At 40.2% G+C, this 18691-nt stretch overlaps 1 protein-coding gene across 1 annotated transcript in view; it reads right to left on the reverse strand.

Annotated features, from left to right (window-relative positions):
• LOC117810539 (Golgi apparatus protein 1-like) overlaps nt 1–17882 on the reverse strand; it is a 39317-nt gene extending 21435 nt beyond the window's left edge. The window contains 2 exon segments of the mRNA XM_034680428.1: nt 2752–2781; nt 17510–17882. Coding sequence (XP_034536319.1) covers nt 2752–2781; nt 17510–17839 — 360 coding nt within the window. The 5' untranslated portion in view covers nt 17840–17882.
• Between the last annotated feature and the right edge of the window lie 809 nt (nt 17883–18691).

Here is an 18691-nt window from a genome sequence, read left to right on the forward strand (position 1 = left end):
TTTTTCTCTCTCCCTCCTCTCTCCCCCTCTCTTTCTTTCTTTCCAGTTTTCTTTATTCCTTCCCTTCCATCTTTCTTCCTTCATTCTTCCCTCTTTATCTCTCTCTCCCTCCCCCTCTCTCTCTATTTCTTTTTTCTTTCCTTCTTAATTTCCTTCCTTCCTTTTTCTTTGCTACCTTCCTTCTTTCATCCTTCCTTCCTTCCTTTCTTCATTCCTTCCTTCGTTCCTTTCTACCTTCCTTTTTCTCTCCTTCTTCCTTTTTCTTTACTTCTTTCCTTCCTTTCTTCCTGTTTCTTTCCTTCTTCTCTGTAGTGATTTGATATCTGTTTTGTTGATGAGTATTTCTTGTGTTTTTAATGCTAGTTTTGATCCATGTGTATGAAATAAAGAAACAAAGTAAAGAAGGAAAGACTCCACAGTGTTTGACATGCAGTTTAGTTAAGGAGGGGATCTGTGTGTTACGTCCAACTCTCATTCAAATCAGCTGATTAATAATGAAATAGCCTCTGCATCGTGCCGAGGTTTAGGAGTATGTAAAACACCAGCAGCTAGAAGCAGCCTGAGAGTCTAATGAAGGCATTAAAGAACTGACAGACTCCGGTGTTTATGGAGTCCAGGGTCTTTAAGTTTAGATATGATTGCCTCTGCTGCAGTCTTTTTCAAATCTGTCTTGTAAAGTCTCAAACTGTCCCCGCAGTCCCAAACTGACCTTGCAGATTGGTTCAGAGCATCCCTAAAGTGACACTAATTCATTTCAGATGTTATTTAATCCCAAAAGGATGCTCCCAAATGTCTCTTTTATCCTTAAATTCTCTTCTCTCTCTCTCTGTTCTTCTTTATTTATGTCTCTGACAGCCAAGCCGCAGCTGCAGCAGCCACAGATAAAAGCTTCTGACAGTCTGACCGCCCGGAAAATAACACCACAACAAAACAAGAGTCTGCAGTGTGTGAGTATGTGTTTATGTGTGTGTGAGGGAGACATGTTAATTGCAAGCCAGTGCTTTCCAGAGCTGTAATAAAGTCTGTCCAAGTGGTCGATTAACCTCGTGGCGTTTTATAGAGCTGTCTGCCGTTAACTGCTGTGAACTCTGAACACTGAGGGTTAATCACCCAGCAGACAGAGACGAGCTGCAGGAAGAACAGGACTGTGTCAGAGAGAGAGAGAGAGAGGGAGAGAGAGGAGAGAGAGAGGAGGAGAGAGGAGAGAGAGAGAGACGAGAGAGAGAGAGAGAGAGAGAGAGAGTCTGAGGAGGACTTCAGGTTTAGTTGTAGGCTGAGGATGTTTTAGAGCTCTGTCTAATTACAGGTCAAGAGACTCAATTAAAATGGGATCAATGCTGAATGTTTTTCAATAAAATTCATCAGCCTGCCAATAAAGTGAGACTCTGAGTTGGAAGAGACAACTTTAATCAAGCAGCAGATTAAGAAACAGCAGAAAGAAATCCCTTTTTTGTCTGATAAATCTTCCGTCTCTTTAAATTCAGTATGCCAAAGATAACAGGACCTAGTTTTAGTGTAAGTAAGCCTGCTTTTTTTTTAGCCTTTCTAACCTCTTTATTGTGCGCACAGTGAAAGTTAGAGCAGGGTGAATGGTGTTTCATATTACAAATGCAACCACTAAATCAAAACAGTGCTCCCATCTTTTGCTTTTGGCTGTGAAGCATGAATGAGCACAAAGATCAAATTTCCAGGTGTAATGCTATAACAAAGTACTCAGTGACGTCTGAATGGACTGCATATAAAGCACGTAGAATGGTAGGAAGACAAAGTATGATTTGAAATACTGGAAACTTTTCTAAGTTTACTGACATGGTAACATTTGCTCATCAGCGTTTAAAGCTACTGTAAGGAACTTTGGGTTTGTATTGATTCTGGCGCCCCCTGTGGGCAAAGTGGTACATCTTATCACTGACCTCACCCCGTACATCTCAGGGTAGTTTTTCCTCACAGAAAATCTCTTCTTGCTTTCTTTAACAGTCTCACACATTATGATTGTTTGCCTTTGACTACATTGAGAAAGGCTGTTTCTCCAGTGTTCCTCCCAGAGGTTTAAGCATTTAAATCTACAATACACTAATTTTCAGTCGTGTTGCTCATGGGTTCACTTGCTTGTGAAGATCATATAGAGGCTTCAATACATTTTTTAGTCAGTTTCACTATAGATTAAAAGGTACAGCGTTTAGAAATCACCCCTCCCGCTGACGAAGATCCTGATTAGCTCTAAATGAGTGATTATACACCAATTTAAACATACTTAGGAATATTATATTCCTTTTCCAAGTCTGTTCTGCTAAATGCTGTTAAACGCCACACACTGAACCTTTAAAAACTCCTTACAAAAGCTTCTAATTATTGCTGAGGCAAGTGAGGATGTTTTGTCCTCGTACATTAGATCAGTATTTCTTCATAAGCTAATTTAAAATGAAGATTTGGCTTTATCAGAAGAATGCATCTTTCTCTCAAGCTTTTGAAAAGTATCCTCAGGGTTTGAATCTGTGAGCAACAGTTCTTACTCATGTATTCAAAAGCTGCACTGACTTCAGCTTTGACCTTTGAGCGAGCCGGACCAAGAACATTTACTGGACAATACAATCTGAAGAGTCAGATTCTATTATAGTGCATGAACCAGTCCTCCCATGACCTATCTTTCTCTCTTTGTGTGTGTGTGTGTGTGTGTGTGTGTGTGTGTGTGTGTGTGTGTGTGTGTGTGTGTGTGTGTGTGTGTGTGTGTGTTTAGTTGGTTATACTTACATGGTTACAGTCAGGAGCGATCTCAGTTTCCTGCAGAGACGGAGAGAAACAAGTCAGAAGTCTTTTTTATGAACAAACAAACAGAAGAAGTTCATCAAGAGTGAACGACTAAGTTTGATAAGACTCGTGTTGAGGAGACGGAAATGTTTGAGGTCAGAGCAGCAAAGCCCTGATAGTGAAACATTGATGAAAGGAAATAGAGCTTACAAAAAACAACTCTTTTCTCTTTCTGACGGACAGGTAGGAAGATCAATGCTACCTGTATGCATTCAAATCAGAGTTTTAAGGAGGTGGTAAACCTAGCTTAGCATAAAGACCAGAGGCAGCTAACCAGACTGTATAAAGTAGAATAACTGGCTATTTTATTAATCACTTTATTGTTCCTTTAAACATCAAACATTTCTAAGTTTCAGGTTCTTAAAGGTAAGGATTAACTTATATTTGTTGTCACTTGTGATAATAATAAAGAGCCTTTGGGTTTTGGAGCATCTGTCTGATAAAAGGAGCAACTACAACATATACTTTGGAGGCTGGGAAATAATGATGAAAAAAAAGAGCTATTAAGATCTCAAACATCAGACAACTTGAGAGCCAATCTTATTTTCCAAACATTTATCATCACTCTGAAAATATTGTTGTTTTCTTTCAAATACAGATATGGACAGCCCCATCACTGTTTTGTTGTTTCTCCTGGGAAACTCACCAGATTTTGACGGCTCCACAACCTTCTCATTAAAACTCAAACAGATACATACTGTTTGTATTTTTGTCCAAAGATACCAGAGTTGCCTTGGTACTAGGGATGACCACAATTAATCGATTATCGATTAATTGATTGTTAAGAAATAACTCGAAACACACTTTTTTGTTATCAATTTTCCGTCCAGTGGAACAAACATCATGTGGTCGTATATTCCAGTCATCTATCAGGGAGGTGTTTTAAGTTTAAAGCATGTTTCGATGTGAATCAGCTGTTAAAGGTGTTGCGCACAGTGGAGACGCTCAGCTGGCGGCTGCGGCTGTACGTCAGGTCTCCACGTGTGCTTTTTAAAAGAGGATCAATACAAAACTGCTGCCAACAACAACACGGACACAAAGGTTGACAGCTTTAAACAGGATATTTCCCACCTTTGGATACGAAGGCATCAGACAGGTGGGAAATTCTGGTACGCTACAGACCAGCAACATCAGAGCCTTCTGAGCTTTTCTCCAGCGGGACTGATTATGACCCGGTTGCGCTCCCGGCTGACACCTGACCGAATACACATGTTTATTTTTCTCAATAAGAACGAGTAGACAGAAAACTGGACACTGTGAGTCTGAAGTACTTTTCTGTTAGTATTATGAGCCTTCACTTTATAAGATTATGTCCGCGGAGAATATTTCTATGAGCCTGTTCGTTGATATTCTGCGTGTCAAACGTGTACCCGTATTCAATCCTGTCAGTGATATGCATTTTGTTGCTGTAGCAAATAAAATTTAGGGGGAAAACAACCTATTTGGCATTGTTTTTGACGTAAGAATGATAATGTTTTTTTTTTTTATCAATTAATCGATAATTGATCGTTAACATTTCCAAAAATCGATCACGGAAAATACTTAAAATGTACATCCCTACTTGGTACACAACTACACACAATTTAAAGGCCTCTCTACGACCCCCCACTCCCACTACCGCCACCAGCTCCCATAATTCGAGACCCAAACGTTGGCGGGTAAACAAAACCTGAAGAGCACTTTGCTCAACATGGGTCCTGGTCTAGGTAGGTTATACAACATAAATGTAAACAGCAGAAAATATAATTATATCATCATGATAAATAAATAGCCCACAATAACAATGTAGTGTAATTGCATGAACCCCTTGATTCTGTGTTGTGTAGAACAATGAGTGGGAGGCTGGTTTGTCTGTTTATGCCTCCATATAATCTCTGAACAGGACATTTCTCATATACTAATAATATCTAATACAATTAATCAAATAATAATAATATTGTAATTTTACAATTTTATTATGATTATAATTAATTATAAATTTAAATTATTTTTTGAAATAATTATATTAGATATACTTGCCACTCTAGAGCCATTAGTACAGGTAAATACATGAATGTCACAATAGAGAATGTGGATTAACGTACATAATAAACTCTGTTACAACAGCAATTCTATGATAATTGATCAACTAGAAGACAATATATATTGATGATCACAATGTCTGATTAGCTGAGGATGATAAAGTAAAAGTGTAGTGCAGGATTAATGTTGTCAGCATCATCAGATGTAATTATGAAGTTGTGACGTGGTGAGTCAGACAGGAGGGGAAATCTGTTCAGAGAGCCGTATTTATTTAAAGGTGACATATCATGCTTTTTTCATCAATATATATTGGTCTAAGAGGTCCCCAAAACATGTCTTTAAAGTTTATGCTCAAAAAAACACTTTGAAATCAGATTTTGGCATGCCTGAAAAGCCCTCTTCTTCAGTCCACCTCAGAACACTCTGTTTTCTCTCTGACCACGCCCCCTCCGGAAGTGGATGTGCCTCGGCTCTCCAGCACGTTGATCTAATGTTTACATGTTGGCTGAATATATACGGCTGCTCAGAGATCGCGTTACTTCAACCCTCTGAATCTGATCCTGACGGAGAGGCGCCTGTAGCAGGACCTTTCTGAACGATTGGTCATAGATTTAGTGTTTCTTGTTGTTTTATTTATCAGTATGTAGACGTGTGTCTTGGTACACAGCTACGAACATGTAGCTATGTGGCTATGCTAACTAGCGCTAGCACTTATCCATGATAAATAAAAATCATCCACTAGATCTTCAAATCTGCAGACGTGGGGAGTAAAACCGACCTCTGCCAGAAAGGCAGCAGGACCTTTTATGAAGGATTGGTCACAGATTTAGTGTTTCTTGTTGTTTTATTTGTCAGTATGTCGACGTGTCTTGGTACACAGCTACAGCTACAGCTACAGCTACAGCTATGAACATATAGCTATGTAGCTATGCTAATTAGCGCTAGCACTTATCCATGACAAATAAAAATCATCCACTAGATCTTCAAATCTGCAGACGTGGAGAGTAAAACCGACCTTTGTGTTTATGAAGATAGCCTACAACTAGCATGCCTCCCTCCTAAGCTCCTTGTTAGCACACATTTGTGCAGGTAATGAAAAACGGAGGGGGGATTCAGTATTATTTTATACAGTCTATGGGCTGAACAAGCTCTGAGCTCTGACTCCGTGACAGACCGGATATTGTTGTTACGTAACAAAAACACGGATGTCTGAAACGGCTCGTTTCACACACATTTACAGAAAGGTGGAGAAATCAAAACAGGGGCAGAATGGATTTTTTTCATTCTCGGGGGGTTTGTAGACATGCCAGGGACACATATTTCAGGTAAAGAACCATTAAAAAGTCAATTTTGCATGATATGTCACCTTTAAATTTCCAACATGTCAGGATGATGATGATTTTTTTATATCAATATTTTGTCCTGCTCCTCAACATAAAAGTACCTTAGTGCAGAGCCAAGCTCTTTGTGTTAAAGTGCATATGTGCACACACACACTCATTATTCCTGCCACAAAAAGAGAGATTCTGAAGTGAACTAATCTACACATCCTTGCACAGAGATTAAGGGGATAATGTTTATCAGTGTGCACTCCTTGGCCAGTCTCTTTGGTTCATATTGACAAGCCAAGACCATCCAGCCTCTGGTTCTAGGGTGCAGGAGGGAAAGTACTAGCACCAAAACCTCCCCAAAGTGGCAGTTTTCTCTCTAACAGCAGCGGTTGAAAAAGAACAAAGCATCAGAGACTCTTTACTGACTCCTACAACCTCCTCGACAATCAGAGGAAACACAGCCGGAGAAGCTCTTCTGACTCCTTCACATCACTCCGCAGTAAAGAGACATGAAAGCGCTCCGTGTTAACTCTGCTCTGTCCACGGGAACAAAGACACAGAAAGCCTCCTTCTGACTCTAAACCGTCAATTCCACTCCGTGTTTCAGAGACAGACGAACAAGTGTAATGAGGGAACAAAGTCTCAGCAGCCTCCTAGATAAAACAACTACCAATTAGTAAGACTATGAGTTATTAATTAATGAGGAGATGTATCAACATCAAAGCCTTCCAAACGAGTCCGATTAAACCGCAGTGATAACAGAGTCACACTGTTTCTGTGTGTGGGGGAGGAGCGACGTGACAACACTCTGCTTCTATCACAGGAAAACCTCAGGGATAATGTGATACACACAAGACCTAATGTCTGCCTCTGTGAGCTAACAAAAGCCTTACTGTGGATTTACTGTAACGAGGTTGTTGCTTGTATAAAAGTTCCTGGTGGTCTGCAGCACCAGACTGTACCAACATCCTTTAATCTGTGAAGAAAAGACGCTCACATGACCGTATGTAATGGGACAGAGTAAATCTGCAGCTCGACAGGACGTTTGTAAGCCTGCTGGAGCTCACTGTTTTGGTTTGATGTCACACTTACTCTCTGGTTTAATCCCAGCAATCTGAATGAACCTTGTTTCCAGTTTTCAGATATACCAAACTGTCCGGCAGCAAAAAGCAAACAGACGAAGTTTGATAAATGGCTTGTGAAGAGAGCGTAGCTTTTAGTAGGTAAGAGACAGATTCCCTCAGGAGATGGTGGAGAACATAGACTCTATAAAAGATGGACGACAGCACCGTACAAGTGAAACCAAAGCAGATGGAGCTCCCCCTGCTGACTGCTCTTTATCTTCTACTTCAACTGAGCTGCAAACACTGCAAATTAAATCTCATTTCATTTACAAATTACAACACATACAAAACTCAGCTGCACGCCTCCTCACTCACTCCCGCTCCAGAGACCACATCACCCCAGTCCTCCAGAACCTCCATTGGCTTCCCATCCCCTCAAGAATACAGTACAAGATCCTCCTCATCACCAACAAAGCCCTCCATAACCTAGCTCCCTCCTACCTCACCGACCTTCTGCAGCCATACAATCCCTCCTGCAACCTCCGCTCCACCGGTGCCAACCTCCTCACCCCTCTCACCAAACCCAAGCACCGAACCTGGGGGGACAGGGCCTTCTCTGTCGCTGCCCCCACCCTCTGGAACTCTCTCCCCTAACACCTCAGATTCTCTCCCTCACTCACCAAATTCAAATCCGGACTCAAAACCCACCTATTTACAAAGGCTTTTAACCTATAATTGATTGATTTTTGTTTGTTTTGTTTTATTGTTTCTTGTTTTGTTTTATTTTGCTGCCTTGCTTTTCTTTGCTTTTTTTGCACTGTTTTCCTTTGCTTTTCTATTGTATGATTTTATTTTCCTGTAAAGTGTCTTGGAGAATCTTTTAAAGCGCTTTTATAAATAAAATGTATTATTATTATCATTATTTAGTGGGTAATAACCATAGACCATACAAATAATGGACGTAGTATCCGTGGCGTCACCCATCTGTTTCTGAAGAGCTGTTTTGAGGCTTATCGTCGGCTGCATCCATATTGCTGCTGTCGAGCGATTGTGAGGTAAAGAGGCAGGCTTTGAGCATCCTCGCCAACAGCTTCAGTGCTCCCACCTGTCAATCAAGTCAGCTATGACTCTCATTGGAAGACTCGTCATCTCAATATTTTCAAAATTGCTGTGTTAGAAAGAAATTCACCCCCGTACAATGTGTACTGATCGAGAAATGAGCTATCCAGACTACACTTGTCTTTTGTACCTGTAAACATGTTTATTTCTGCTGTGAAGATCGGCTTTTTTGAATTGGTGTGTATGTGGTTTCCGGTACTTCAAGAGCCAGCCTCAAGTGGATCCTAGATGAACTGCAGTTTTTAGCACTTCCACATTGGACTCATATTTTTAGACCGGAGGTTGCTGCTTGGTTATAATGTGGATGAAATCAATAGTGTTGTTCTGGGATTAAGACTGCATTTCCCATGAGCACCATCACCCACCGTGGTAAATATGTCTCTTGCCAAAGCCTTGATTTGTTGTGGAAGCATAAATTTGAATACTTATCTTCTTTTAAATGCTTCTTCTCTTTGTTTGAGACATCTTTTAGCAGGATGCAGAGTGATGAGATTGATCGAAGCTACCTCAAATGATTGAACGTAACATGACTAAACTTTGTACATTTATTCCTGTTTGCTTACAAAAAGCCAGCACACGTACCGGTTTAATGTTACCTGTCACAGCCCCGGTGTCACAATGCGAGCTCCAGTGTCCCATTAAATGTCTGAATAATGTAAACATGCACACGGTTTAACTCTTAAGTCCTCAAAGAGCAGCCGGCATGAACATTAAATCCTGCTCATAGACATTTAGCTCTTTGACCCAGCAAAGCCCTGGTTGTAGAGTTTCTTCGTCTGACACAATACTTCAACAGGAAACGTACGTCTGTTTGATAATCCTGCTCCAGTATCAGCCGTGAGGACAAACCCTTATGTCAAAAGATAATTATATAAAAAAGATAAACTCCTCCTGCTTGATAACTTACTTCTCACAGCCAAACTTTACCAGCAGAGCTCTAAACAGAGACACTTCAGAGTGAGGGATGAATATCGACTCAGTCCAACCCGAGCACAGGCACTAAAACTCAGAACAAAGAAAAACCCAATCTAGTCGCTGATAATCATATTTCAGAATGTAGGTCATGAAGAGATTCAGCATGAGAATGAGACAATTTCAACATCAGTTAAAACTCCTCACTGTGACTTTAATGTGTAGTGAAAGAGACAGAGTCGATCAAAATGAAGCTGTGTGCCGCACAGATCTGCACCCCAGACAGACACGCAGCAGCCCTGCAGACTGACGCTGCTCCACAGTCCCCTCAGTGTTTTGACACACTCTCAATCCACAGCCTAAAGGTGACAGACTGACTCAGTGACAGCTGGAAAACACCTCAGGCCTGCTCGTCTGTGCAAAGTGACTTCATGAGCAGCAGTCAGTTTGTTACCGAGCCGCCTGTTTCTCAGACGTCTATCAAGTGTCGGATATCAGAGCTTAGACCACCACAAATAAATACTGAAACGCTGCACCGTAACCACACACTGCTTCCACTGCTGGTAGGCTGTGTGTTTGTGTGTGTGTGTGTGTTTGTGTGTGTGTCTTTCCCTGGAGAAGAGGCAGATTTATAAGAGTCATTTACGTCTTGAGGAGGCCACAGCTGTTTTAGAGTCAAAGCGATGTAATTATCTCAGTGAAGAGGACATCATTCAGAGCCAGCGGAGGAGTGTGTGTGTGTGTGTGTGTGTGTGTGTGTGTGTGTGTGTGTGTGTGTGTGTGTGTGTGTGCGTGAGTGCGTGTGTCTGCTTGATTGACGTCAGTGTAATGGGGAGGAGGGGGGTTTGTTGACGTCAGTGAGGTGCTGGGGTACCATTGGTGAAACTGAGGCACACTCTGTAAATCTCTGGTTGTTTACGGTCATAATAAACATGTCAGACTGTTTGAATGTGTTCATGATAATCAGAAATGTGTTTGTGCTTAAAGATTAAAAATGGATGTTACATTCTCCTCTGAAGGAGTGCTTTTCTATCAGGGTTTAATCCATTTTATAGATTAATTCACATTTGTGATTTAGGATGTTCTTAAAAATAGAAAATCTACATTTACTCTTAAAATTCCTCCACTGCTCCCCCTGGGCTCCTGTGGTAGTCCCCCTCAATTACTTCCTACAGAGACACAAACAACAACAACAACATGGCTGCCAGAGTTAATGAAGAGATTGTTCCCAAAAAAGGTACATCAGCCTCGTCAGTCGTTTGGAACTGGTTCAGTTTTGCGACGTCAGACTTTGAACAAACAGTCTGCTGCAAAGTTTGTCTAAAGGCTGTAGCAGCTAAAGGGAAGACACAACCAATTTATTTCAGCATCTTAAACAGAGGCGTGCATCCGAGTGGGAGAGCGTCTCACTACGAGACCGCTACAGCCCTCAGACACCTGTTTAAGAGCAGCCAACATGAGCAGAATCATTACCCCACCACATCATGAAAGAAAGGAACACAGGGGAAAGCTGTTACTGATGCAGTCACGCTGCACATCACTATACAGCTGGTGAACTGCTCGGGTGGCGCTGGTTGATGGCAGCCTCCACACACTGACATCTCTCCTATGTGCATGTCCATGGCATTTTTGTGCATGATTGTATGCATATCAAACTATGTTTGTGTAGAATGATCAAAAAAGAACACAAGTGAAAAATGGAATTTCCCCCATGGAGATGAATAAGGTACGTTTACCTTTACAGTGCATGGAAAAGCCTGGGTTTTATCCATATCATACATGCTACCAACAGCAAGTGTTTTGCTGGGGTTGCTCTACCTCATCTATACAACTGTGCATGTGTAAAGATCACCAGGGAGCTGAATGGGATGTGTTTTTATCCAACTACAAAAGACACTTGGTGGAGTCCAACCATGCAGCCTTACACGAGTTTGATGGTGCATTTTATCAACAACAATTAAGCTCTGCAAAGTGTCTGCCTCCAAACAGTTTACCTGAGAGGCTGAGAACTAGCTTTGAGTCATTTCTTTGTTATGTTTAGGGTTTTTTTTTTAAGAATTAAAAGAAAAATTGATTCAAATCGTAAATCCAGTTTGTTGTGAAAAAATCTGGGATTTTGTTTTTAGGCCATATCGACCAGCCTTACAATCTGTTCCTCAATCAAACCTCCAATAGTCTGTTCATATTTACATTTCTTAAAGTATGTTATTGTGAAGCAGCTGGATACTTCATTCAGACAGGTAACCCCTGCATATCTATTGTTTAGAATTCAATTCCAGCATTTAAATACCTTATTTTGACAACCCTGTCCTTTTATGTAGCTTTCTTTCTCACGAATATGATCATTCAAAAGGTAGAATTTTTTTTGATGATCCACAAATTCAGAAAACAGGATGAAATCCAAATACAATGACTATTATGATGCATATTCAAGTTGATTCTGATCTGAAAAAATCAGTCAAAATCAACGAATATCCACCTTATTTAGAATAAGCTGCTTATTACATATTCACAGTTTCACACACATCAGAGTGTCTGTATTTGTGTGTCTGTGTTTGTTTCCTCTTTGACACATATTGGTTAAATAACAATAATAACATGAGTAATGAAACTCTGTTAGCACAGTGTAAATGTGCATGACTGTACAACTTGGACAGATTTAACTGGGTCACCAGACTCGTCATCCAAACATCTGATGTCCAAACTGTGAGAGGAGTAAATACAAGTTTACAACAAGACGTCTGTGCTGTTATAGCTGAATGTATTATTTTATTTTTAAGTAACTTATGTGCGAGTACACTTTTGAGAACAAATGAGCAGATTATGATATCAGATTGTATTTTTGCAGCTTTAAAATGTCAGAAAATAAACAAAAATGATGATTGAAAGTTCCCAAAGCTCATCAAACTGCGTCCTTATCCAACCAACAGTCAAACATCCGTATCTTTATTCAAAGTCAGACTGTGTACGACAGCGAGGAGCAGCAAATCCTCACATTTAAGGCGCTGAAACTTTAACCAAGCTGTCACTTTTGCTTGAAAAATTACACACGCAATTTCACATTTATCTAAATAGTCAGGCCAAAATAACAAACAAGTTTCACTAAAGGGGGCTTCACCATGCTGTAAGCTCTCAACATGGTTTGTCCTCAGGCCCTCCATTCAGATCAGAAGCCAAAACATAAACTTTAACAAGGGAAGAAAATGGAAGAAAAACCCAGGAGGAGCACCGGAGGAGGTTTTCCTCTTCCAGGCGAGCACACACACAATAGATGAATCATGACAGGCGTGTAATTTGTTTGCTTGTTCTTGTTTCTACCAGCTGAGGAACACTGTTAAAATCCAGCTCATTGTGTCCCAGCTGAGAGGGAGATCATTACTCATGCTTTTTATTTATTTACATGTGATCAAAAACGCTGCAGACAAGCGTTTGACTACGTCCTGGAGAAAGTCTGGAGGAACAAACACATTAAATCTATATCTTAGTTATTGTGATTCAGTTCAGAGCGCTGCATGGTGCCATCAACAGAAGGAGTCCAAAGTTTGATGATTAAAAGTTGATTTTTAAGATTGCAGCTCATTGAAATCACTAAAAAAGCAGCATGAAATTTTTTTCTGTGAATTTTATTTTTATAATGAAAACTTGCTGGAAGGGATGAGCTGCATGGGCCGGAGGGAGCCTCTAAATGTCCATCTGGATTCAACTTACAAACAAGTTTAAAGTTACATTTATTGATAGCAAGCTGTTTTCTTATGTCACGGTGAAAAATAAAATGTGTAAAAATAATAAAACAAGATATGATGATTCACTGGAATGTATTAAAACTGAAACAATTCACAACAAAATAAGTAAGTCTCCAGGATGAGGCGTTCAAGAGATGTTAAAGATGTTCTAAATTCCTAAAGCTGTTCAAAGGAAGTTGGGGGCGCTGGTGGCCTAGCGGTCTAAGCGCCCCACGTATCGAGGCTATAGTCCTCATCGCAGCGGTCGCCGGTTTGACTCCCGGCCGGTCGACCATCTGCTGCATGTCTTCCCCCACTCTCTACTCCCCACATTTCCTGTCTTTCTTCAGCTGCCCCCCCCCCCCCCAAATTAAAAGCAAAATAAAAAGGGAAGTTGAAATTCTCTTAAAAAAATCACCCCCAAAACAGTCTTATCATTGCTAAACATCACAAAGTTTGGTGCCAGTACTGGTTACACATCGCTCTGGTTGAGTGGTTATAAATATTTGTTGTAGATCAAAATACTGACAAAGTACACTGCACTGTCCGTCATCTGTGCTAGTTTACATCAGGGTAGTGTAGCCACTAAGCAGAGCTGCAGCCTCGGCTGGTTGCAGGAGGCTGCACTTCAGCATAGACACAGCTTCTGACTGCCTACAATAAAAAGGTTTGAAATTAGTTTAGCTAACTAGTAACTCTGGTGCTGACTTGCGAGGATGACCTTTAACCATTTAGTTGACTGAACAGACACATCCCCCAAAACAGACACATGATGGTTCCCTCTGAATATTCTAGACTTAAGGGGCTCAATATTTGTATCATTGAGGAGGTGAATACGGTGACGTACTTGTTGACGCACTTGCAGGAAATTGGGTGATGGGGCAAAATTGCATTGCTGTGAAAAATGGGCGTGGATTGATTGAATGCAAAGTACTTTGACAAACAAAGGACAAACAGGGTCCCACAGGAGAGACTTCACAGTGAAGCAGTAACGAAGGAAAAAATGTGAGCATATTCAAACTATGTCCACATATCAACACCAACAAACAGTACAATTATTTGGATGATATTTGCATAGTCTGATATCAGCAAAGCCAACACTATTCATCCCTTATTAAATTTCAGTTTGGGGAATATATTCAGACATACTCAACGCTTGTTTTTGCAGATTTGCACATGATAAAAGACAAGACCTAAAATAATGGTACTAGAGGTGGTTGGTTGACTAAACATCCTGCACAGCTGCACACAAGCACTGAAGGCCTAACCAAAAACTAACACCAGAGCAATGCAAACAAACACAACAGCCAAACTACTGTAATATGATTTTATAGTCATTCAAGAAAGGTTAAGAAGTCATCTCCATGTTTAGACTGGAGCAGTGAGTAAAACTTCATTTAGTTAGTCTGCAAAAATGAGCCCACCTGTGTGAACCTGTCGCTGTGTTTATGTGCTGCTGTTCACTGACCTGCTGCACTTGATGCTTTTGCTAATCTGTCATCACTTCAGAGGTCAGATGGCAATAAAGAAAAGTAGAAAACGGATGACACTTTTTTATTTGCATGCTTTTATTTAAGATGTAGGGATCTCTACCTCCACTTAAACTATCGGCATCAGGTGGACACTTTATCAAGGCAGCTGAAGACATCACAACTACAACTGAGCACAGAAACATTGAAGCAAGTAAAAACTACTCATAAAAAAAACCCCACAGGTTTATCTAACAGTATCAGACCTACAAATGAAACAATTCATGATATAGATGACATGTATTAAAATGACCTGTTTGCTAAGATGGCTTGTAATGTCTAAAAAAGTCTATAAAACCTTGATCTACAGTATGTGGTGCATAAATATATCTGGGATTTGAGCTCTCAGAGTGCTCTTCAGATTGCTTTCATGTTTCTTTTCCTATCGTTGTAAAGCTCTCTGGGATCTCTGGTCGTCTCAGGTGCTGTAAACCTGATCACTGGATGGTGTGTGCAGATAACTGAACAAATAGCATCATAACACAATATGAAATCACATGAGCCTGCGTAAAGAGCCAAGCCTGGTCTGACAGTCTGCCGTCTGAGGAGCTCTCTGGCTGAGCTCCAAAACCACACAACTCAATGAGGAGCACATTTGTTTTCTGTTGATCGATTGATAAACATTAACTGTGTGAGATTTATGTCCAGTTAAATTTAGAAACAGCCCACTCACATTCACATCCAAACAAAGAATGATGCATACGGGTGCACTGGATGTCTAAAGAGAGGGTGAAGAGAGGAGAAAAGGTTTTGTGTGTTCGTGTTTATCTCAAAGACACAAAAGCAGGAAGAGTTCCAGCTTCTAACATCACCCAAGAGTCATGTGACAGCTGGATGACTGCACACACACACTCTTACACACTCACACTCGATGACTTTGCACCTCACTCTGGTTGATAATTACTTCACTGAGGTTGCAGTGAGCAGCTGCTCTGTGCAGAGGTGGAAAACCTCAGACAACATCAAACCTTCCACTTCAAAATTTCAACAAAGGCGAGGTCGCAGGCTGTACATTAGGAGTACAGTTTCTGCTCTTACATGAGACTTTCACATGTGCGGAGGTAAATTTAACCACCTTTATAGTAATATTAACACATTTAATTAAACAAACCTACAGGGAAACTTAGAGAGGAAGCCAACCTTCACACCTGAGAGGCTGTGACCTGAGAATATTTGGTAATTTTGCATCTTTAATGAGCTTAAAAATGAATAAATTATCAGATATGTTGCCAATTAATGATCTTTAACCATCGACTGAGTGATGATTGTATGTATTCCTGCAGCATTTCCATCGTCATGCAGGAATAACAATTTAAAGAGAATCTAATTCTGCTGAATTAATTTAAAAATGTGAAAATCTTAAAGTAATGAAGTAGATTTGCAGCATGAACAGCTGCTTCTAATTTTAATGTAATGTTTGCAGTCTCTGGATATTTTTTCCTCACACTTGGCATATTAAATGTTGCCTTTTTATTTAATGTCCTTTCTTTAATCTTATTTTTGGATTACAATGACGTAAAAAAGCACTTTAAAAGTTCTTTAAAATCTGAGTTTAGTATTCATCAAAATCTTTCAGGGGTGCATGGAGACCACTGAGACTGATGATGCATGACAAACAACCTTAAATGCTAAAACTAAAATACACTGCTCAAAAAAATAAAGGGAACACTTAAAAATTACAATGTAACTCCAAATCAATCACACTTCTGTATCAACCTACACGTGGAACGTGGAGGCCACACACACTATGGAGCATCATTTTGAATTGTCTTGAGGAATTTCTAGAAGTTAGATCAGCCTGTGATCTGATTTTCCACATTGATTTTGAGTATGATTCTGAATCCAGACCTCCATGGGTTAATGATTTTGATTTCCATTGATCATTTTTATGTTATTTGGTTCTCAACACATTACACTTTGTAATGAATAAAGATTTTCAACTGGAATATTTCATTAATTGTGACCTAGGATGGGTTGTTTAAGTGTTCCCTTTATTTTTTTGAGCAGTGTATATATAAATGTGCATGGTGATGCATTTTTATTTTTATTTGACAAAGTTTTTATCCTCGTGTGAAACTGTATTTTGCAAAGTACGTTAGCTGTGACATTAAATCGTGAGACGCCTCAAAAGCTGTTAATATTCAGAGAAACTGTTTCACATCTTTAAATTCCCCCTAAACTTATCTTCAGAATAAATGTGATATGTGTCACACTGGAATAAAATCAGGACTCCATGGTGGATTCCTCTGTGCTTTAAAGCAGGTTTCTATGGTGTCAATTTAAAGGGAGTCTAATTCTGCTGAATTAATTGATTTGCAAGCATGAACAGCTGCTTCTAATTTTAATGTAACCTTTGTAGTCTATTTTTTTCCTCACACTTGGCAAGTGTAATGTTGTTTTTTATTGAATTTCCTTTCTTTAATCTTATTTTTGGACAAACAATGACGTAAAAAAGCACTTTATAATTAGTACACATTAAAACAATTTGAATGTTGTATTCATTAGATCTTTCAGGGGTGAATGGAGACCACTGAGACTGATGATGCATGACAAACATCCTACATTTATACAACTAAAAACATATATATGTGCATGGTGATACATTTTGATTTTGAGAAAGTTTTTATCCTCTTTTCAAAGTACTTCAGCTGTGATATTAAATTGTGAGACACCTGAAAAGCTTCGAACAGCTATTATTTAGAGAAAGTGTGTCTGTGGTACCCACATCTTCAAATTCCCCCTAAACTTATCTTCAGAATAAATGTGATGTGTGTCACACTGGAATAAAATCAGGACCACATTGTGGAGTCCTCTGTGCTTTAAATAAATCAGGTGTCTGTGGAGACTGATGCAGGTGCAGCCCTCCATCAGCTGTTCCCCTCTGCATCAGGATCTCTCTGACAGCCGGTGAGGACCTGAACCACCAGGGCGACACACCCAGCAGACTCCCATCACCTGCAGGGACCGCTGTGAACCGTGCAGCCCGGCTGGTCGTCTCTTACCTCTCTGCGGTCCTGCAGACACTCCAGCACGGCCAGGTTGTTTGTCCAGGTGTGTTTAGGGCAGAGGCGGGTCAGGTCCTCTCGGCAGGCCTCCTCCTCCGACAGTTTCCAGCCGGTCGCCCTTCGAGGCTGAGAGGCCCCAGCGGCGGCAGCAGCAGCAGCGGCGGCAGGTGCATCCTTCACCGGGGGATCGGCGGCTCTGAGGAGGGGCGGGTTGGGAGGCTCGGCCGGGCCGCTGGCTGCCTTCGAGCCGACCATGGAGCCGAAGCCGCAGAGACACACGGACGACAACAGCAGCAGGAGCAGCTGAGAGCGACTGTACGCCGCCATCTTCACACTGCTGTCAAGCTGTCTTAATGACACTGCACTCTCACTTCCGGTCAGAGAGTTCATAATAAAAGCTTTCAAGGACCGAACAAATAAATCACTTCCGGTCGATTTATGAACAGTAACAACTTTATGAAGGAGGTTTAACATTTTACACTTTTAAAAAAACGATTTTTAATTTTTTATGTAGGTTTAATTCGACCTATTACTACGGTGGCCCTGAAGGGCAAAACAAATTTACAAAAGATGAAACAAATTTACATTTTGGAAAACATTTTTACATTTTATAAAACAAAATTAAATTTTATAAAACAAAATTACATACGCAAAACACTTTTACCAAGGCCAAAACAAATTTACATTTAAGAAAACAATTTTACAAAAGATGAAACACTTATACCATTTCTGAAACAAATTAACATTTCATTTTTACGGAAAGGGAATGTACCAAACACCGGAAGTGATCAGGAAGTGATCAAGTGAGGGGTCATTTAGTTTGTTTTGATGGAGAGAAAACAAACAGAGATGGAAATGGTTTACATATTAGGACATCCTCGGGTCTCAGAGTGAGGTGTTAGACCTCAGATGAAAAAGCATCATATCTCTGCAAAACCTTCATCATGTGTCAGAATTCAGATGAAACGGCCTCAGACCACATAGCCTCAGGCTAAACGGAGTCAGGCTAAAAGGTAAAAGTGTTCCGTTGTTTGTAAAATTGCCTTCAACTTTGTAAAAGTGTTTCATCTTTTGTAAAATTGTTTTCTTAAATGTAAATTTGTTTTGGCCTTGGTAAAAGTGTTTTGCTGATGTAATTTTGTTTTATAAAATGTAAAAATGTTTTCCAAAATGTAAATT

The sequence above is a fragment of the Notolabrus celidotus genome, chromosome 3, assembly GCF_009762535.1.
Source record: "Notolabrus celidotus isolate fNotCel1 chromosome 3, fNotCel1.pri, whole genome shotgun sequence".
NCBI lineage: Eukaryota > Metazoa > Chordata > Actinopteri > Labriformes > Labridae > Notolabrus > Notolabrus celidotus.